General features: G+C 52.8%; 8 protein-coding genes across 8 annotated transcripts; 5 read left to right on the plus strand and 3 right to left on the minus strand.

Moving 5' to 3' along the window:
• Window positions 1-734: 734 nt before the first annotated feature.
• On the plus strand, window positions 735-1,361 carry PG985_003098 (uncharacterized protein; the record flags this gene model as incomplete). Its single annotated transcript, XM_066822867.1, has 1 exon — window positions 735-1,361. The coding sequence occupies one exon, from the start codon at window positions 735-737 to the stop codon at window positions 1,359-1,361; it is 627 nt and encodes a 208-aa protein (XP_066690299.1).
• Window positions 1,362-1,971: 610 nt separating this feature from the next.
• On the plus strand, window positions 1,972-2,958 carry PG985_003099 (uncharacterized protein; the record flags this gene model as incomplete). Its single annotated transcript, XM_066822868.1, has 1 exon — window positions 1,972-2,958. One exon carries the CDS (start codon window positions 1,972-1,974, stop codon window positions 2,956-2,958), a length of 987 nt encoding a protein of 328 aa, XP_066690300.1.
• A 35-nt stretch (window positions 2,959-2,993) lies between these two features.
• PG985_003100 (uncharacterized protein) lies at window positions 2,994-4,307 on the minus strand (the record flags this gene model as incomplete). Its single annotated transcript, XM_066822869.1, has 1 exon — window positions 2,994-4,307. One exon carries the CDS (start codon window positions 4,305-4,307, stop codon window positions 2,994-2,996), a length of 1,314 nt encoding a protein of 437 aa, XP_066690301.1.
• Window positions 4,308-4,510: 203 nt separating this feature from the next.
• On the minus strand, window positions 4,511-6,512 carry PG985_003101 (uncharacterized protein; the record flags this gene model as incomplete). Its single annotated transcript, XM_066822870.1, has 3 exons — window positions 4,511-4,588; window positions 4,648-5,058; window positions 5,673-6,512. The coding sequence occupies 3 exons, from the start codon at window positions 6,510-6,512 to the stop codon at window positions 4,511-4,513; spliced, it is 1,329 nt and encodes a 442-aa protein (XP_066690302.1).
• A 2,009-nt stretch (window positions 6,513-8,521) lies between these two features.
• On the minus strand, window positions 8,522-9,220 carry PG985_003102 (uncharacterized protein; the record flags this gene model as incomplete). The annotated part of the gene is made up of 1 exon (XM_066822871.1): window positions 8,522-9,220. The coding sequence occupies one exon, from the start codon at window positions 9,218-9,220 to the stop codon at window positions 8,522-8,524; it is 699 nt and encodes a 232-aa protein (XP_066690303.1).
• Window positions 9,221-10,361: 1,141 nt separating this feature from the next.
• On the plus strand, window positions 10,362-12,737 carry PG985_003103 (uncharacterized protein; the record flags this gene model as incomplete). The annotated part of the gene is made up of 1 exon (XM_066822872.1): window positions 10,362-12,737. One exon carries the CDS (start codon window positions 10,362-10,364, stop codon window positions 12,735-12,737), a length of 2,376 nt encoding a protein of 791 aa, XP_066690304.1.
• Window positions 12,738-13,506: 769 nt separating this feature from the next.
• PG985_003104 (phosphatidylethanolamine-binding protein) lies at window positions 13,507-14,409 on the plus strand (the record flags this gene model as incomplete). The annotated part of the gene is made up of 5 exons (XM_066822873.1): window positions 13,507-13,657; window positions 13,753-13,821; window positions 13,882-13,912; window positions 13,967-14,111; window positions 14,206-14,409. The coding sequence occupies 5 exons, from the start codon at window positions 13,507-13,509 to the stop codon at window positions 14,407-14,409; spliced, it is 600 nt and encodes a 199-aa protein (XP_066690305.1).
• Window positions 14,410-15,163: 754 nt separating this feature from the next.
• Window positions 15,164-18,688, plus strand: PG985_003105 (uncharacterized protein; the record flags this gene model as incomplete). The annotated part of the gene is made up of 2 exons (XM_066822874.1): window positions 15,164-17,899; window positions 17,951-18,688. 2 exons carry the CDS (start codon window positions 15,164-15,166, stop codon window positions 18,686-18,688), a joined length of 3,474 nt encoding a protein of 1,157 aa, XP_066690306.1.
• Between the last annotated feature and the right edge of the window lie 1,050 nt (window positions 18,689-19,738).

The raw sequence follows: 19,738 nt of genomic DNA on the forward strand, positions 1-19,738 counted from the left end.
AGGGTTCGGGGAGTGTTGATGATGGACAGGTCTAGATGCTCCTTCCGTCTCATCTTGGTTGGGTGTGACAAATGACAGGATCCGTTACTGACTGCCGGGGCTATGGCTCACTTCAGTTCACTTCGACCTCTGATCTCTCAAACACAGGCTTGGAGCGTTTGCTTCAATGACTTGCTACATATACGACTACGGGGGGCCGAGACCCATTTCATCCGAAGATGGGAGGGATGCCCGTGTTTCGAAACGGTTCGGGCCATTGACGGAAAGTCTAATCCAACTTCACTTTTCAACCCCATATCTACGCCCGCCCGAGTGTTGGAACAAACTCTTCCCAATCTCCTTAACCTTGAGGGTTCAGCCACAGAACTCATCAAGATCGTATCAACAATATCTGAATGGATCTTGGGACTGTCCGCTATGGTAGTTTCAGAAGATGAGCTGTCGCAGCGTGAACCGACTTGGACTTCAACTTTCTTTCTGTGCCGCAGCGTTTCAGAAGGGCGCCTCGCAGGTTGCAAGAACAGAGACTGTTATCGTGTCTTCAGCGACTGGTGTGCTGTCAAACTCGTTGGGTATAAAAGGAGTCCCCCGCCATGCCTTGACGTTGTTCCTGCAAGATCACCTTTTACATACTGCCCTTATGATGATACAATTTCAACGAAATATTGCCCAACAGAGACTCAAGTCTTGTATGAATCGACTTTTGAAAGTTGTGCACAGTCAATAAGGAAACAATGAAGAATCTTCTACTTGTTGCTGTGCTCTCTCTTCTTTCGTGCTGCCAAGCAATAGCCTTACATAATGGCAACAGGGCAGCAAGCAACCATGACGCCGAGCCTCAACTCCCATCAACCGGATCAACAACGCCAATGAGGCAGGCGGTTTCCCGGCAGGTGAATCCTGGACCTCCAGCACCACCACCACCTGCAGGGCCGCCGCCACCGCCGCCGCCGCCGCCGCCACAGGGTGGACCACCACCACCCCCTCCTCCTCCTCCACCACCACCACCACCGCCAGCAGGAGGTCAAGCCCCACCGGCAGCCCAATACCCCCAGTCCCCCCAGTCCCCCCAGCTCCCTCAGCTGTCCCCTCAATCCCCTCAGCTACCCCCGGGGACGGTGTTTCTGCCGAACTCGGCGCTCGCCAGCGTGATGGCAAACGATGGACTCAACGCTGCCTACTGCCCCTGCTCAAACGATCTGTCCCGAGGCAGCACCAGCATCCTGAGTTACACCTACCCGTCGGACACCACCCTGGTGGCGTTCGCGTCCTTGGTTGGGGCTTGGCTGGGCACCGTGACGGCTGGGGTGGTCTTGGGCTTGCGGTTGCGGCAGAAGGAGTCGGAAAAGGTTGTTTACTGAGCGCTCTTGAAGGGAGGAGGGATAGTAGGGGGCGTGAATCGAGTGACATTCAGTACCTATGGTATGCCTACGAGGAATCAGCGCCTACGATGTTTTCTTTTCAACTCATCTGTAGTTTTAATGTATAATTAGCAGGAGTCCAACTATTCTGAGTTGAGTCAATAAAGGTGGTCGCCATTATCATTTCAACTTTTCAATGCTCTGGGCTTGTGTTTGGGCTTGGTTTATGCTGAAAAGCGTTGATAGTGTATGTAGTGCCCGTTCTTTGCCCTTTCAGCATTGCCTGCGTGAGTTCATTGCTAACAATTAGGCGCTTGCATCTTACAAGTTAAACAGAGGTTCTTGAAAAAGAAAACAACCCAAGCAAATGATTTGTGAATTACTTGTGTATGTATCTCAATTGTGACTTGCCAGTGAGTCAGACCGTATTACAGAAATGGTTCCAAGTGACTAGCCCCCTCGACATGTTTAGTGACCACTTGTAAACGCAACCACTTTCACTTATTGTCACCATAAGAGCGACGTCTGCCCAAGGACAGCTCACAAACCAACCATAACCGTCACATCTACTTCCTCTACCACCTTCAACTTTCACATATCTCCAGAAGCAATGACGCTGGAAGCTGAAGACACCCAGGGCAGTGCCCCCAATGGCAAGGGCTCGACCACTTCTTCGGATTCATCTGATGATGGACCGTTCTACATGATTGGCGAGCTGCCAAGCTCGATCGTCACGATACCAGACCTCAAGCCTCTGGAGAATCTGACCGAGAAGGAGTACACGTCCGGCCGCACTCCCCGTTTCGGAAAAGCCAACCCTGAGATCATAGACGTACCTTTCTGGTCTGCCATGATGGCCGCGCAGCTCGATCCGTATACCGCATACGAGGTTCTCCAAAAGTCGAGCAAGCTCCCCCACTACAACAACACGGACGACTTCTTGAAGCCGGTCACGCGCAACAACAACAACAAGAAGTCCGATCCCCGCCGGGCCACCTGGACCTTTGCGGCACGCATTGGCCGAACCATCACCGAGCTCCCCGACGGCCGCCTGGTCTTGATCGGCGGCGAGCACGAGGACCACTACGACCCGGACTTCCACGTCTACAACCACGTGTGCGTGTACGACAAGAACAGCGGCGGCAGCACATCATCATCCTCGTCCTCTTCGGGAGGCGACGGTGGCGGCAGAAGTCCCTTCGTGCTTTACGGCTACCCGCGGACCGTGTTCCCGCCTACCGACTTCCACACCGCGACGCTGGTGGAGGGCAAGGGCACTCCCAATATCTACATCATCGGCTGCATGGGCTACAATTACCAGCAACGCTCGGGCGAGACACCTGTCTACCGCCTCGACACGCGAGACTTCTCCATGCATGCGGTGAAGACGTCGGGCGAGAAGCCGGGCTGGATCAGCAGCCACGACGCCTGCCTCTCGGAGGACGGAACGGCGATCCGGGTCTGGGGTGAGAAGAATGCTGAGTATGACGAGCCCGTGGTCTACGTGAAGGATGGCCAGAAGCAAGGAAAGGTTGTCGACTTTGAGGGGGAGTACCTGCTGCATTTGGCGACGGGACGATGGACCAAGCTGTCGTAGAGAGATTCCTTCACGTTCGATTGTGTGGTTGGTAGTTAGACCAAGATAAAGGAGCGTATCTCCTCGCTAGACTGAAATGACTCGGACATTTTCTCATGAACATAGCATTCCCCTGCCAACGTGAACGCCTCGCCTCGGGGTCGTAGAGCCATCGGCATGGTGGCGCCTCGCAGATAGCATACCACGTCACCCGGTTGCGCCCACTCCGGGCAGAGGCCGACTTTAGCCAGTTTGGAAGTCCGAAACATGGCTCGCCCAAACTTGATCTTGTCCGCAAGTGCCATGTGCTCGGCGGTAATGTGGGCGCCGAAATGGCCGCGGTTGGGGGGAGTCGTTGTTTGCGTTGTGAAATCTGAGAGATCGATCATAGTCGGTGATTGCATTGGATCAGAAGGCGTTGCTGATCGCGTCTGGTGAGAAGATGCTGGTGGTTGCACTGTATTATAGGACGGTGTTGCTGATTGCATCTGTGGTTGTATCGGATGATAGTTGGATGATGGTCGTTGCACAGGATACATGTCTTCTCTTCTGATTATGTCTGGTGGAGGTTTTTCCATGAAGTAGTGCCAGGCCGGGGCGCCGGGTCGGAGATCCTTGGTGTCCACTGACAGGCCGGCCGTCTGCACGTCCATATACCTTTGAATCAACCACTGGCTTGTCCACCGTAGGCCCGTCGACTGGGTGGCCCAGTCCACCATCTCCTGCATCACGGCGAGCCTGGCCTGGACATCTCCCGTTGGCATATCGTGGCTCCTGGCAAGCAACGGAGTTGTCATGAAATCATGCACGTCCTTCAGGAAGGCATGGAGATTGGGGCCCAATGGAAGGAGCGTCTGGCCCGGCCTGCATTTATCCGCTAGCCATATGTCCGTACGAACCTCTTCGATTGTATCAAAGGATATGCCGTACACTTTGAGGGTACGGAGGTCCATTTGCAAGTCGAGGATCTGGTTACTTGAAGACCATTTAGGGCTGCTGTATATAGGGCGTCGCCCGGGTTTTGTCTCTCCCAGGATTCTGATCGTAGCTGGGTCGCGCCAGTCAGGGACCCAGGATGGCAGAAAGCTTGAATTTGGCTCCCGTTGAACGTGGCACAGCATGCTGAGTGTCACGGATTCGTGCATAATCAGTTTCGCAGTGTAGCAGTAGAGTAGATCGACGTCGATAGTGTAGTCTGGAGGGATGTTGGTCATCGCATCTAGCTCATCGCGCTTGCGCGAGAGGCCGAGAAAGGCATACACCTTATCGCGCGGGTCGGTGGCGCTTAGATGCCTCGTACTCGGTAGTAGCTTTTCAAGACCGCCTGACCAGCCCTGGGATGGTTGGAAGGCTTCCAGTAGCAGAACCATGGTGTTGGCATTATAGTAATCGATCTCACTTGCTGCTGGTTCTGTCACCCCTTGGAGTCAGCGGTATTGTATCAGGAGTGCTTGTATCCAGTGCTCGTAAAGGGCCCCTGAAACACCCCGAAGAAAGCAAGGGACCCAGATGATGCCTACCGCGCTGCTCTCGTAGAAAATAGCATGTCATTCGTATAGTCTCCCAATTGGCTTCATGGCTCCCGCAGCGCAAAGTCAACTTTCTTGCGCAGGTTGCCTCCTGAACGACCCACGACCTCGTAAACCACGAGCTGCTCAGGAGGCGGGCAATCTCGACGCGCACTTTCTGGTTAAGAAGCGGCTTTCTAACCCGTGGCTTTTTAGCTTGCTCGTCGAGTAGACCTTTCTCGTACTCTGCAATCGACCGCATGGTTTCCCAAGCTTGCCGTGTTGGCGGCTGAGACGGGCCGAGCCAAACAATCACCCCGGCTGCTGTCGAGTAGATGTTCCTCATCAGAGTGACCTGGTACGATCGCTCTTGGACATCGTCCTGGTTGATGCATATCGCGTCGATCCACACGAATCTGACCGTTGCGGCCAGCTTGAGCTCCTGGAGGGCGGCGAAGACATTCGAGGTTACCGCCAAGTCGGCCCCGTCACATTGTATGGTGTGGTCTCGAATGCCCGTGCCCCAGACGTATGATATCGCCTCGAACTCGGGCACAGCCGACACGGGGTAGGCCCTCAGCACGATGCGAATATCCGAACGTGCTTCGGCTGGCTGGAGTCGGATGATACGTATAGTCTCTTGACTAGACAGGCGTTGGTAGGTGTAGCGTGTCATCCTGGGGCTCAGGCATGAGATTTGGGGAGTCTCGACAAATGAGACGTCTGTGGGCCCAGGCGCTATTATGTCGATGGCTTGGCGGTAAGATTATAGATTGTGTATGGAAGGAAACCATCTGGCCTCTAAAGCTGCATGAAGGTGGAGTACATGCACTAGACAGTAAGACTCGAGCACGTGATGGCATGTTGTACAGGTATTGTAGTGATGAACTTGGTAGGAGTTCTGATTATCTCTGAATTTGTTTTCATGCTAATTCAGCTTGAAGCGATGGAATATTCCAAATAACACACAAAATGGATATGGCGGTTCTTGTAGTCTTTGGTCCGCGTCAAGACTGCTCTTTGAGTTAAGTGTAATGCCTTCCTCACTATACTATGCCCCATGCAACTATTTCTATTGAAGCTTACCTACTTTATAGGTTCTTCCGCGGTATATTTACAACCATTATCTCCATCGGATTCCCTGCAAGTGCTTTGCACCCGTGATATACGAGCCCGTATCCTTCATACACAACAAGGCATATACACCACTAAAGCCAACAAACCCACAGCCCCGATGGCCATGGCGATGTTCCGATCAGCCCTCCGGTTAAACGACGCATACAGCTCCTCGACCCTCACCTTGAACTCCTCGGACGAGTTCCCATTGGGAAACGGCTCGTTCGGCACCGGCTTGCCCAGAAACCGGCACAGCGGCTCCCAGCCGTCCTCGACGCTCCACTCGAGCAGGTCGCTCACGCTGCCGCGGACCATGGCGCAGTGCTCCTCGAGGACCCAGCGGCCCGTGTGCTCGAAGTCGCCGCCGCGGCAGAAGGCCGGCCACAGGCGGCGCAGCAGGTTCTCCTCGACCCAGAACAGCTCGACGCAGAAGAAGCTGCGCAGCCACATCCGCCAGTCGTTCTTCAGATGCAGGATCGTGCGCTGGACGCTGCGGCGCCACGCGTCCCGGTCCCGCCGCACGTTGAGGATCACTTGGGCGGCCGGGTAGGCGCGGATGAGGTCGTGGGCGAAGACGGCGGCGTCGAGGTCGGTGATGGCGGCGCAGTGGCCGATGACGGGGTCGAAGTCCGCGGCTGTCAGAATGGGGGCCGACGGGTTTTTGTTGGTGGTGTCATCGGGGGTTGGGATGGTTCCGCGGCCGCGCCACTTCTTCTGGTAGAGTTTCCACCAGGCCTTGTCGTCCGCGGGGTTCAGGGCGATGTCGTAGCCGTGGTATACATGTTGGTAGCCCAGTCTGACGAGTGCTGCGCGCAAGGAGTCTGTGCCTGATCGTGGGGGTCCAACGGCCAACACTTGCATGGGGACTGTTCGAACCTTCTGAGGTGCCTTTAAGGGGTATGCGATCTCCTTGAGGCCATCGGCCAGATTCTGTAAAGTATGGTAATACATCTGGTCGATTCCAAGGGGAGGTTGAATCAGCCGGGGAAAGGTCTGGCAATTTGCTAAGAATGTGAATACAGGCTCCAAGAGATATTTGGCTGTCAAAGCCTCTATTACTCACTGTGAGGCACGGCGTTGCAAACCAGCACAACATGATCTGGATTATTCATTTCTGAACTCATTTTCGCACACAAAACATAGAAATTGCAAAAAAAGCAGCCCATTTATCCATAGATCGTAGAATAGCAACTTTGTGATGCATAGTATATCAAAAGGGGGTGGGCGCATTGCGCAAACTGTCTTTGAAAGACATAGGTCCCGTCAAATAAGAACGTCCTATCACTGAATTAGTCAAGTTTCCTCACACAGAATTGATATCTTTGATTACCTCTCCCTTCTATGGTCATGGGTAAGCGGCAAAAACCTCAAATGGTATCTGGTGTGGTTGAAAGGAGCCAGGTACTTGATACCCACTTGGTCGGTCTCAGCATACGATTAAGGGTTGAAACGCCTGGATTTGTGTCTTCGAGTACTAGTGCATATGCCATAGTTTTGAAAAAATAACATACGCAGAATAGGCCGTTCAATTATGAAAGGGACACGAGCTTTAACCCATCTTTCTTGGCACTTGTACGAAAGATCAACCACAATAACTCATCTACTCCCCTTGGGATGGGTAGCTTTTATCGTTTTGCATTCGAGACCTTCGATAAAAGTAAGAAACTACTCCACACAGCTCGAGGATGGGTGTCTTGAATCTCCGTGTCGGAAAGACTTAGCCACATGTCGGACTATACCAACCCCATTAACAATGATATCTTGAAAGACTTGGGGAACACTTGATGGGATTGTATGCATTTCCTGTGCTGGCCCTTAAGTGCATTGTTGGGTTTCTGACTTGGACAGACAACCCTCTCAACGGACCATGGCATCACCAAACCTTGAAACCCCCCCTCTTTCACAGTACAACAGTTCCATCCTAGGTATATAGATCAAAGTAACATGTCTCTACCTTGACCGGGCCGGTGTAGCCTAGCGGTAGTATTCTTATTCTTTGTTTCTTTCTTTGTGTTCTCGTTCATATTATACCTAAAGGCAAGAGGGTTCGACTCCCTCTGCGGTCACTTTTTCAATCCCCTCTTGCGGCACGATTTTTTTTTTTTTTTCTATTTCCTTTCTTTCCTTTTTTTTCTTTTTCAATATCCTTTCCCCTTCTAGTATCCTTATCACTACAGCATGAACATATAGGTCAAGACTTTCTTATTACTACCTCCCATGACAAAATTTAGACGATATGAATATTGAGAACCCTGTACAAGCCGGAGAACACACCTTCCAATACAATTGCTTTTTGAAGTTATCTCGTGGACAGGTGTTTACCCATGCTCAGTTTGGAGTTTGAAAGGCAACTTGAAGTTAAGCGACAATATATTGTAGAATCCTGCTGCCCCAGTCTCAGTCACAGGGGTTGTTGGCTAGCTGCGGCAAGGGCGGGGGTTAACCTTTTGGGCACACATTATTCACACCGCCACTGGTAGGAATGATATGCATGTTACTCCATTCTCGTAAGCAGACAGTTCCGCGCCCACTGACTGCTGCGCCCACCAGTTCGATCCCGCGATCGCCATCGCATGATCGCAAATAATTCGATTGGCTCATCTTGCTACGGTGGTTCTGCCGCTTGATCAACCGACTTAGCTGATGGATGCATGCCAAACTCCATACTCCAACATCTCCATCCCACCACCTCCTCTAATCTCGCCGCTAGGGGGCTTTGTTCGGCTAGCCTTAAGCTGCGGCTTGCCTGTCTTGTCAGGGCATGCCATGAACGACCGATTCTGCTATTACCCTTCCCTGGCCAGATCTGCACCCCTTTCGGCGCGCGGGAGGCGTGGTGCCCGCTGCTTAGTAGTCCATACAAGTTCTCCTATCTATGTCAGCGAGGGGTTAGCCTCGGCTTCCAAAGGTTGTCGGCTAGGTGAGCAAGGCAAGCAGCTTCTCCGACGTGCTAGCACCAACTACTGCTCGACACATAAGGGGCAAACTTCGGGGCCTGGAGACACGGGGTGGTTATTAAGGCTGGCAGCGAGGTTGCTCAGTAGGCACTTCCAGCGAAACGAAACCTCCTTAGCCCCATGATCGACCCGCATCTCCATCGTCGGGGGGGCAACCCCGGGCTCGAACCAGGCGTGGGCCGGCTTCTCCGTCCCATGGTTGCCAACGAAGCGGGTGGGGCCGCGCGCGACGGAGACGCAAAAATGAGATGCCCACTCGATCAGAACAGGCGGGCTGCACGGCAAGCTCGGTGGTGGGATGATGTTGCTAAATTCATTCGCGCTCAAGCCACGGCGGCTCTCCTTGCCCTGCGACGTTGGCCCACCGGTTCCTGGTAGGATGCTACTGCTAGCCCGGCCTTTTTCTCCGAAGCAGGCTCGCTCGCCATCGTCGCAGAGTCCCTGGAACTCGAGCAGCACCCTCTCGGCCCCAGCCCGGGCGGTGCAACCGATCAGAGACAGGTTGGCCACCATGGCTGGGACGACATTGATGCGAAACACTGACTCGATGAGGATTTTAAAGTAATGTGAAGTGCGGCGGCCGTTGTTCCAAATGCCGGCAAAGTCCTGGCTGTTGGCGAGGCTTCTGAAGACGGTTACCCATATCTCAGGAGGTAAATATGGCATGGGCTTCGTAAATCTTCCGGAGATGTTTGTGGGCATCTCCACATCGAGCCCCAGAAGCCACAAATACCACCAACGTTGAAGATAGGTAAATGAAAGGACAAGACGCGTACATCAACTTTCAAGATCATCTATTATCAAGCAAGTAAGAGGAATCAATTGGCCAAGTGAGCACGTTAATTAGAGAGCGCATCCTTCTTTCTAGCAGGTGCTGTTGGCCATGACCGCCTAATTCTCTTCTTTGTCTTACAGCACTGGCTGGCATGCGTTTGCGCCATGACCAACATGATTGTCGTGTCTCAAAGAGAACAGTTGCTGTCCCGGAATTGGAACGAGAGTTGTAACTCTCGTCATAAATAACAGTGATATGCTCAAACAAATAAGACATCGTGGCAAGGCAACTAGGGGAAGAAGCGCGCTCTTTTTGGAGTTGAAGGCGGGCAGCAGGCGGGCGCCCAAGGTTGGGTTGCATTCGCAGCAGCGCAGCGGCCACTTGCTTGTATGGTGGAGCGGCTAGTCATGTTGATACTGGGGCTTTGGGGCCGAACCGCCTCTTTCAAAAGGCGCCATAATATGTCTTGCTCGGTAGTTGCCAGACAACCAGCAACCAGCGCAAAACCATGGAAGGAAGCTGCTATCTAGAGAGCGTAGTGTACCGTAGCGCGGGTAAAACGCACAAGAAAGATGACGTTTTAAGTGGTGAAAAAGGCAAGCAGCAACCTGTCCGAGTCGGGCTCTGCCAGGCTGACTGACCCCCACCAAGCCAAGTCGTCCTAGCAACCTCTCCCCCCCAGTGGAATCCCTGCTGCTTAAAACAAACTGACTGGCGATGATGGGCTCCTTGGTCCCTGTCTTGAAATTACATATGTACCTTAATTCCCTCCTTCGGGCCATTTACCAATCTCCCACCCCCATTCTCCGGAAATTTGGTAGACTCCTACCAACCTGATACCAATCCAATCAAACGCGTACACCATCCACGCTTCAGCGACAGGAGGCTCAATCACACCACCTGTCGATATTTGAATAATAGCCCCCTCAAAGGCGGCTCTGCACTTTTATAACATTCTGCCAGAATCGATATATGGCTTCGCCTCTCACACCTGCGCCAAGCGCGTCGCTCAACATACTAGCTACAAGTACCCCTCTGACAGCGCGCCACAACTTCAACCCCATCGTAATGGATACTCCCACCCACAACAACGATTCGCCCTCAAAAGACGTCGATATGAGTCCGCCAGTGACAGCCGGCACGCCGGAACCGCAAACAGAAAACCAGCCTCCGCGAGAAGACCAAGAGCAGGAGAACGCATCATCGCCAGGCAAGCAGCGACATTCTAGAATACTGTCGGGAAATGGCATTGCGCCCCTGAGGATCCTGAGCCCGCGCGAGGAGACTTTTCAGACGTTTGAATCCGGGGGCCTAGCACCCATGGCCATTGATGCGGTTGCCAAAAGTCCCATGCGAAAGGCGGTTTCTCCCGACAAGCGATTCCCCGTCAAGGTCAAGGCCAAATTCCCCGTGCGCGTGAGTAGTGGCGATAGCAGCAATTCTGCATCGCAAGATTCACCAGCATCAACGTCAGCACACAAGGATGCATCGCCGCAAGATTCCCCTGCGCCAAAGTCGCTAGAGAACAATTCTATTCCGCAAGATTCCCCAGCAACCAAATCGTCGTCAAGCGAGTCGCTGGTGAAGAAGGACATGACATTTGAGGAAGCTCTTGCATCAAACGATGGGTTGAAGCATGCTATTCAGATATTCGAGGATGACTCCACCATGCTGGAGAGCGGCGAGGGTCTTGATGACGCCGACGATATTCCTATGAACTTGGACGACAAGCACTTGGAGAAAATCGAAGAGTCTGCCGCCCACGACGAGTCTATGGTTAGCACTTTCAGTAACTTCTCGGTCATCCCGAACCTTACAACGTTCGCCAAGATGGGTACAAGCCCCAACAAATTTGACAGCTTAACCACACCCCGGCCACGCGATCGCTATGATCCTTCAACTGCTAGATCGGTTCGTCATGCCGCATCGGAAAACGTCGGAGATACAACCAGTCTGCTGGACTTCACCGAGCAGATGTCCGCCATCTCAGCACATTATAGACCCCCATCGCCCACCAAGAGAACGCGCTCGCATTCGCCGGGCAAGAGCAACGGGCATCCCGACGCTACGCCGAAGCGAGGTGATGTGAATCTACTTGACTTCGACATCCCACCAATGCCTACCCCGCGAAGCCTTCCCTCGGTAACGCCCCGTGAGGTCGAGTCTCTAAAATCTGCATTCCTGTCCGAGATTAGTAGCCTGAAGGCCTCACTTTCCGGAAAAGAAGCCGAGGTTACTTCTCTCAAGACCGCTGTCGGCGATGCAGAGAAGCGAGTGGGCCAAACTATGGAGAAGCTGCGGGAGACAGAGTGTCTGAAGGATTCGATGACGGAAGAGAAAGAGTCATGGGAGAAGCGGGGACGGGAAATGGAGACCGTTCTGCGCAAGGTGAAGTCGGAAATCGTCCACAACCAGCACGAACGAGACGAACTTGAATCCAAGTTGGATGAAAGTGAAAAGCGGAGGGAGGCAGCTGAATACATGGCTCAAGAGGCCGAATCTAAGATAGCCAGTCTCCGCGCAGGGCGAGGAACCCCCGACGTCAAATCCCCCGACAGATCCGACAGCAAGCTGGCTGCCCAACGCGAGGCTGAGAACATGGAGCGTGTAGCTAGAGAACTGCACGCACTGTACAAGTCTAAGCACGAGACGAAGGTAACGGCGCTCAAGAAGAGCTACGAGGCACGCTGGGAGAAGAAGATCCGCGAGCTGGAACGCCAAATCGAAGAGCTGACCGACGACAACGAACGCCTCAAGCTGGGCCGTGACGCGACCATGACACGCGTCGAGTTCGGCCAGGCGGTCGCCAACGAGACTGCCGAACTCAAGGCCCAGTCCAGCAGAGATGCTGCCCAAATCAAGGAACTTGGCGCCGAGGTGCAGAAGCTCGAGGCAATTGTGTCCAGCGTGAAGCAAGACAACCACGAACTCATTGTGCTCCTGGAGCGCGAGCGCGTGGAGAAGGGCGAGCTCGTTCAACTGGCAGAGGAGATGATGGAGATGCAGCACTCATTTGTCGCTGCCAACCAGGCCAAGGCAGAGCCAAAGGCAGAGCCGATTCAAGAGGAGGAAGTGCGCCGTACACCCAACAAAACAATGCGGATGTCGGCACCGCCCCCGGCTCGTACGACACCGATAAAGCAAACACCAGCGCGTAGCAACAGCACTCGCAGCGTGGGAGTAGCCTCGCCTGCGCAAAAACAAGCTTTCCGAAGCAGTCTCACCCGACCCGGCCCCACTGGCATACGAGCACCTGGCAGTGCTCTTCCCAAGTCCCAGACGGAGAGCCGTATTGGTGGCCTTGCCGGCCACGGAGCCACCAAGAGTATCGGCGGCGGCGGTCTGCCGAGAGCGGGAAGCAGACCGGGAAGTGGGCTAAGTGGCCGGAGCGGTATTATGAGCAACATCGAGAAGATGGGCAACTACCGCGCCCGGGGCGATTAGGGATCGTCCAAAACAGTTCGGCGCCCACTATGATACCAAGCCCTGCCGAGGCCAATATTTCAACCTTTTTAGCGGCAGGCCATCCGTGGAAGAGGTGGATGCAAACACACTCAGGCGGCACTTGAGCTCTTCTGGATATAATGAGTGATAGTACCACTGCTATGGGTGTGTTAGAGACGAGTTGGGACGGGGATATGATTCTCTGTATGTGTTTTGGGTGCCCCATGTCCTATTGTCAATGGGTCTTGTATGTACTAGTTACTGTTTTGACTGATGATGATGATGAAGACATGATTGCAAGCTTCGCTCCGCTTTACGGGACTTCCAGTTCAACTTTTCTGGTAGCTCTTGGCAAGGCCTTCTAATTTATAAACTTATTCATGATATCTTTCCTCTAGCTAAACATTTTTGTGTCCGTTCAAACGCCAAGTGATCTGTGAATGAAGCCAGCTCCTACCCAGAAGGGCTCATAGAGAAGTACTACCGAGTACACAGCGGGGTGCATATAGCCAGGACTCGAAACTAATTCGCCAAGGCGGGTGATGGGCGATCCAATGTCGCCATGTCAGCCAATCGCGCCACTGCCGATTTAGCCATCACTATAAAGAATGCTCGAGTATATACCGATTATAGGACTTGGGACACCAAGCACATTCCGAGACCACACGTAATATAACCCACCGGTTTCCTGCAAGGGGAGAGTTCTTGCGAACTTCCCATCTTACCGAACCACCCAACTCTGTCGACAACGAAGACTATCGATACCACGATGAAGCTCACTGGGATTTACAACCTGCTTGTCCTCGCGGGTCTGTCCGTAGCACAGACTCCGGATGGATTCAACCCTCAGGTCACGCCTCACCTGGACGTCATATTCGGCACGAAAGAGGTCACCCCGGGGCTATTACTTACGAAGAGTGGTAGGTGTTTCCCCTATACTACAGCAGCACCTTGAGAGAACTGTGTCGCATAGGGCGTGCTCCCACTAGCCGCATCCCCGACTAACATGTTCCAGACACCGCGAGGGCGCCGACCATCGGCCTGAAGACCGAGCCCAATGGGACCTATGTTTGGATGATGATTGGTAAGAAAATACCCCTTTAACCACTGTGTCCTGTGATGAGGCTGACCACGAAATGTGTAGATCTCGATGCGTACGTACAGTCCAGCCGCGGGTGAGAATCATCATGAAAGCAGAATATTGACATCGTTTTTGCTATGCCACACAGATCGACGAACCCCTTCAATCCCAAGCAGGGAAAACCGGCCACCTACCTTCACACGGTGCTGAGGGACTTCAAGGCCAGCGGCCAGAAGACGGAGAGCGGCGTCTATACGCTGAGCACGAGGGCCACCGGGCCTGTGGCGTGGTTTGTGAGTTGGCCAGCCCTCGAGTTACTTTCTGCCCTTTCTCCCGTATCTACATGTCAAGCAGACAGCTAACAGAGTTGCTTCGATCGATGTATAGGCGCCAGCTCCGCCGGCCGAGAACCCGCCGCACCCTCATCGCTACACCCACCTTCTCTGGGACCAGCCCGAGAACTGGGTCATTCCTCAGGCCGCGCAGACGCAGCTGCAGAACGGGAAGACGGGGTTCAATGTTGCGTCGTTCCAGACGGCGGCTGGGTTGGCGGACCCGATTGCTGGGAACTACTTCAACCAGACGGGCTGAGCGGGAATGGGAAGTACGTTGATGTTTACTTGGCCGCATGGGTGGTGATGGTGGTGGTGGGAAGTGATTGGTCAGGTATCTGGATAGGAAGATGGAATCAAGCAAAATTTCAGAAGCTGGAAGGAGTACACGAATTTTGTAAATACAGCTATGCACACATGCCGTTTTGTCATCGAGATATTGACTTGATGCTTTTGCTTTTGCTTATCGACAGTTTCATGATTTGCGTGGCAATCCCATTCCATTCTTGGTCCATAGCCGACTGGAAGGGGGAAAAGAAGCAGTTTTTCTGCCCATAAGAAGAAAATGCCGAAAAATGGAATTTTGGCAGCGAACAGGAACGAATTGTTCAAAATGGGTTTCCCCCTGTCTGCTAGTACATTGAATGCTGTGACATGGACGCTTCAAGGTGCTGCAGGCACTGGGCCCCTCTTGCTAGACGCCCCGCATAGAGCCCCCACGCGGGTTGGTAGTGGGTGACAGCTCCCTAGATCCGCCATGCTCACCCGAGCACGTTTTGAGAAATAGGCAGACATCACCCCATCATCTCCCTTGCGATCTGATAATCTCAACCTCGTTATCGATAATCAGCACCGACTCGCTTCTATGCTATCATTTGCGATGCATGTATCTCGATGATACTTGCAGAAGGAACCCGACAAATGTTTCCCACATCGGCAGATGCATAGCCTGCACAGCCTGCGTCCTAGGTACATGGTTCCGGCTTGGAACTCACCAAATGGCAGATTTTATCATGGACCGACCTTGGATCTCTAAGTACATCCCGGCAGGGTGTCTTTCTTTGTCATCCCATGAGAGAGGCGGTCTTCCACCCGATGAGACCGGAACCGATCCCGCTTTTGGAGGCTGGCGGTTTATAAGCCGGGATAACCACGATGATGTCCCACCGGATCTGTCCATACCAACTGCTCTCCGGACTCCACTGTTGAAGTTGCCGACACTCGCTCCTTTTGCAGACATATTCCGAGCCAAATGGATCCAGCTTGGGGTCAGGAATCATACCGTCCGTGTCTACGTCCTCCCTCATGATGTAGATCGGATATCGATTGACCGTCAAGGCGCCAAGCTGTTCAAGGCTTTGGGAGCATTGCTACAGCAGATGGACTACTCGCCCGCTACCTGGAATGGGCGCGAGAGACATGATGCGAGCGACTCGGATGCTAAAGAAGATGATCACTTATCTCTGCTGAAACGGTTCAACAAATTCCCGTCGCCTGATCCTCAGATCCATCATGTCACGAATCCCGTTGATCAAGGACTAATAAGAGATGTTCTCAACAGCGACATCTTTGGGGTCAAGACCACATTAATACCTATCCAACGGAAATCAGCCGCAGAAATGCTTCGGCGCGAGCTGGCCCCCGGACGTGTGCTTGATCCCAGGTTGCTTCAGAGGACAGACCAGACGGGCAACGTGTGGTACTCAGATTTTGTCAAAGGAGAGGTATTGAGAGAACCGCGCTACTACGACGCTGTTCGAGGAGGGCTCCTATGCGAAGAGATGGGACTTGGCAAGACTTTGATCTGCTTGTCTGTGATATGTGCCACGAAAGGCATGCCCACCACAGCTCCAGAGCCCTACGCCGTCAATAATCCGAGGCGCGAGAAGAATGCGTGTCTTATGGATATGGCAGCCGCCGCCGTGAACCGCTATTCTGTTGCGTGGCGTCAACGTCAGGATCAATTCCAAGATATTCCCGCCATGTGTATAGAAGCCCTCGAGAGGAACAAGAATCGCGCCTTCTACAGATTGGAACCAGCTGTCAACACCCTCGTTCAACCAAGGAGAGGTAAACGGACCGGTACATCTCACTCTCAGTATGGCAGAGAAGTCCAGTTTACGAGTTCCAATCTCGTCATCGTGCCTAATAACCTTGTGCGACAGTGGCAAAAGGAGATAAAAAAGCACACCGTCGGTCTTTCGACCTTGGTACTCGAGGATCTGAAGTCGGAGATTCCACCCGCTTCCATCTTGAAGACATATGATATCATCCTCATCTCCAAAAGCAGGGTCGAAAAGATCGAGAGGGATCGCGATACCGACCAGGGATACGAAATCAGCATCTTGCAAGGCCTACGATTCAAGCGTTGCATCATTGATGAAGGCCATGGGCTTGGCAATGGAAGCCGACAGTGGAAAACCGACTTCATGGTTTTGCTTGATGCGCTTGAGATCGATATACGCTGGGTGGTAACAGGCACACCAACAAAAGGATTATATGGAGTCTCTATCCCGCTGGAACCGAACCCTGTGGATAGACGAAGCAAAGGCACTGAAAAGGGTGCCTCCCAAGATCAGAATGAAACACCCGCCGCACAGGAGCGAGACGACCTCTTACGCATAGGCAACATTGCTGCAAAGTTTCTGAAAGTCCGCCCGTGGTCGAATACGAAGCATGAAGCTGGAGATACCCAGGCAGATTGGAGCGTTTACGTATTACAGCCTCAGCACTCGAAGAAAAGCCGTGGTAGTATACATTGCCTTGAGACAACATTGAAGTCTCTGATGGTCAGGCATCGCTTATCAGATGTTGAAGCTGCCCTTCCGCCAGTACATACGAGGAACGTCATATTGGAGGGATCATACCAAGACAAACTCGCCTTGAACCTCTTCTCGATGATGATCATATTCAATTCTGTCCAATCACAGCGGACAGACGCGGACTACTTTTTCCACACCAAACAACGCTCGGCGCTTCTCCAATTGGTCAGCAATCTTAAGCAAGCCAGTTTCTTTGGTGGTGTCTTCTACTCCGACGAAGAAATCGATCATGCTTTAGAGAGGGCCGAGGAGTTCTTGGTGAAGAAAAAGGTCCCCATCAGCGATCTTGACAGAGCGTTGCTGACAGATGCCATCACTTTTGGAAAGGTGGCAAGTGAGAATGGCCTAAAATACGTCAGTAACACATACCATGCGCTTCCTCTGTACCTCGAGCATTTCCCCGGTGGCAATGATCGCGCGAAAGCCTGGTCTCTTGTTGACGAGGATCCTCAAGATGGGGAGCCCGTCTGTACCGATGCTGGCTTGATCCAGGCTCTGCAAAAATTCCTGAATCCCATGATCGATGCGCCGAATTCACTGCAGGTGATGATGGACTCCGGTACAATGGACCGACAAGGTCTCTCCGAGCAAACGAGAATGTTGAACGCGGCAGGGAGCATTCAAGGCGAGCCGACATCGTCCACTTTGGCAGGGAGCACCGCAGTTGGTGTAGATCATCACTCGATAGCGCAGTCTCAAAAGGCTTCGACACAGGCAAACCAAGAAGAGGATGCAGTGGACAAAATCCCCCCTCACGGTGATATCGAGATTGCGGCGGCGTTGGCAAAGACTCGAATTGTCTCGACGGTTTCGGCAAAACTAACATATCTAATTGACTCGATTGTCAAGTATCAGAGCGAAGAAAAGATTATTGTTTTCTTTGAAAACGATAACATTGCATATTACCTGGCACAGGTTCTCGAGATAGTAGGTCAGCTGTACCCCCTGAACAACGGATTGGCTAACTCGTCTGGCTAGTTGCAAGTACAGCATCTTATCTATACCCGACAAGGCCTTAACGCTCAACGCCGCGGGCAATATATCCAGACTTTCCTGGAAAACGACAAATTTCGCGTTTGCTTGATGGACCTTTCCCAAGCGGCTTTCGGGCTAGATATGAGGACCGCCTCACGGATCTACTTCTTAACGCCGGTTCTCAATCCCCAGGTCGAGCAGCAGGCGATTGGCCGAGCTAGGCGATTGACCCAACCCAAGCCAATCAGCGTCGAGACGCTGGTGTTGAAGGGAAGCATCGAGGAGTTGATCGTTGAACGACGAGAGGCGATACCCCAAGCAGAGCATCGAAAAATCAAGTCCATCCTGGATGATAAACCTATCCACGACTGGATCTTGAACGCTCGTATCCTGCCCATGCCCGAGAATCTGCCCGACGTGTCCCAGACAGCACGACTGGAGACGCCACAGCTTATCTTTGGGCGCGGATTCGGGCGGGAAGTTCACCCCGACGAGGGCCTGGTGCTCGCATCGCCGGAAGGCAAGGGTAAGGGCAAGTTGACGAGCAACGCGAGGGACAGAAACGACGACACGGGAGCGAAAACACCATATACCGAAGCGGCACTACCTAGAGGCGCGAAAAGATCATACACTTCAATGTTTGGTAACGGAGCAGCGGGATCTGGAGCAGACGAAACGGTCCCGGGGGAGTCTGCTACTAAGAAAAAGAAGAAAACGGCGCGCGTTGCGTTCGCGGATTAGCCAGAGGGAGAGCTACTTAGCTGCTTAGATCAACGGGAGTGGACGTAGAGAAGCGGGAGCTATGATACATAAAGCGCTCTCCTGGGAGAGGCCGGTATTAGAGAGAAAGGAGCATGCATGCGTTGTTTTTCGCATACTGGCTCAATAAGAGGTAGCTATCTCCTACACCGACGTGGGTGGACGGGACAGTGCAAAGGAACAGAACTCATGTTTTTCTGGCATCTAATACTGGACAAAACGACTGGGACATGTTTGTGTTATACATGAATTGGCGTGTATTTGTATGGCGACTATATATATTGGCTGGAGGGGCTTTTGAGGCGGTAACTATATCGCAGGTGGTCTCTTGTGGCAATGAGCTAAATGCTCCTATCATACCCAAATAGAATCAAAATTGTCCGAGTGATATTACGAGTAAAACCTACACACAAGTGCAACTGGCACCCGGTCTTCACGAAGCCGACTACCGCAAACGACGAGGTAAAATCGGAGCCGGCGCCGGCGCATAGGTTCTGGTTGCTGGATGGGTGTCACCGCGAGGGCGTCCGGGCAGAGGTCCGGGTCAAGTCCGCCATTAGGAAGGTTCGCTGCACTGTAGCCACGTACGTCCGATATTCTCTTGGGGAATGTTTCTTAATTGACGGATTCTGTTTAATTGAGTCCAAGCGAAGAGAATTTGCGGGCGAGACAGGAGTGAGAAACGGAGCTCGAGAGGCCCACGCTATGGCTCTTGGCTGCTCGGATATGGTGTGCAGAAGAATATGGGGTTCGATTCAAGACCTGCTCTGAGACTGGATGGAATATGCTACTATTGGGATTCCAATTACTTCATGCCCACTTGTTCCCGCACTGGGTCGTGAGTCAATCATATACAATCGCGTCGAATACTCCACGACCCATGTACCGGTCGTCCCATGTTACGTATGATGCCTGCAATCTACCAGATGACCGGTATTACTGGTAAGCTGGTGAAGGAATATTGTGCGCGAGGGCACCTCTAGCGACACGGATTATCTATTTCGATCCTCTCGCTCTCACTGCAAGCCAGAC

This window comes from Apiospora marii (assembly GCF_038362585.1).
Source record: "Apiospora marii strain CBS 49790 chromosome Unknown utg000002l_segment0_segment0, whole genome shotgun sequence".
Taxonomy (NCBI): Eukaryota; Fungi; Ascomycota; class Sordariomycetes; order Amphisphaeriales; family Apiosporaceae; genus Apiospora; species Apiospora marii.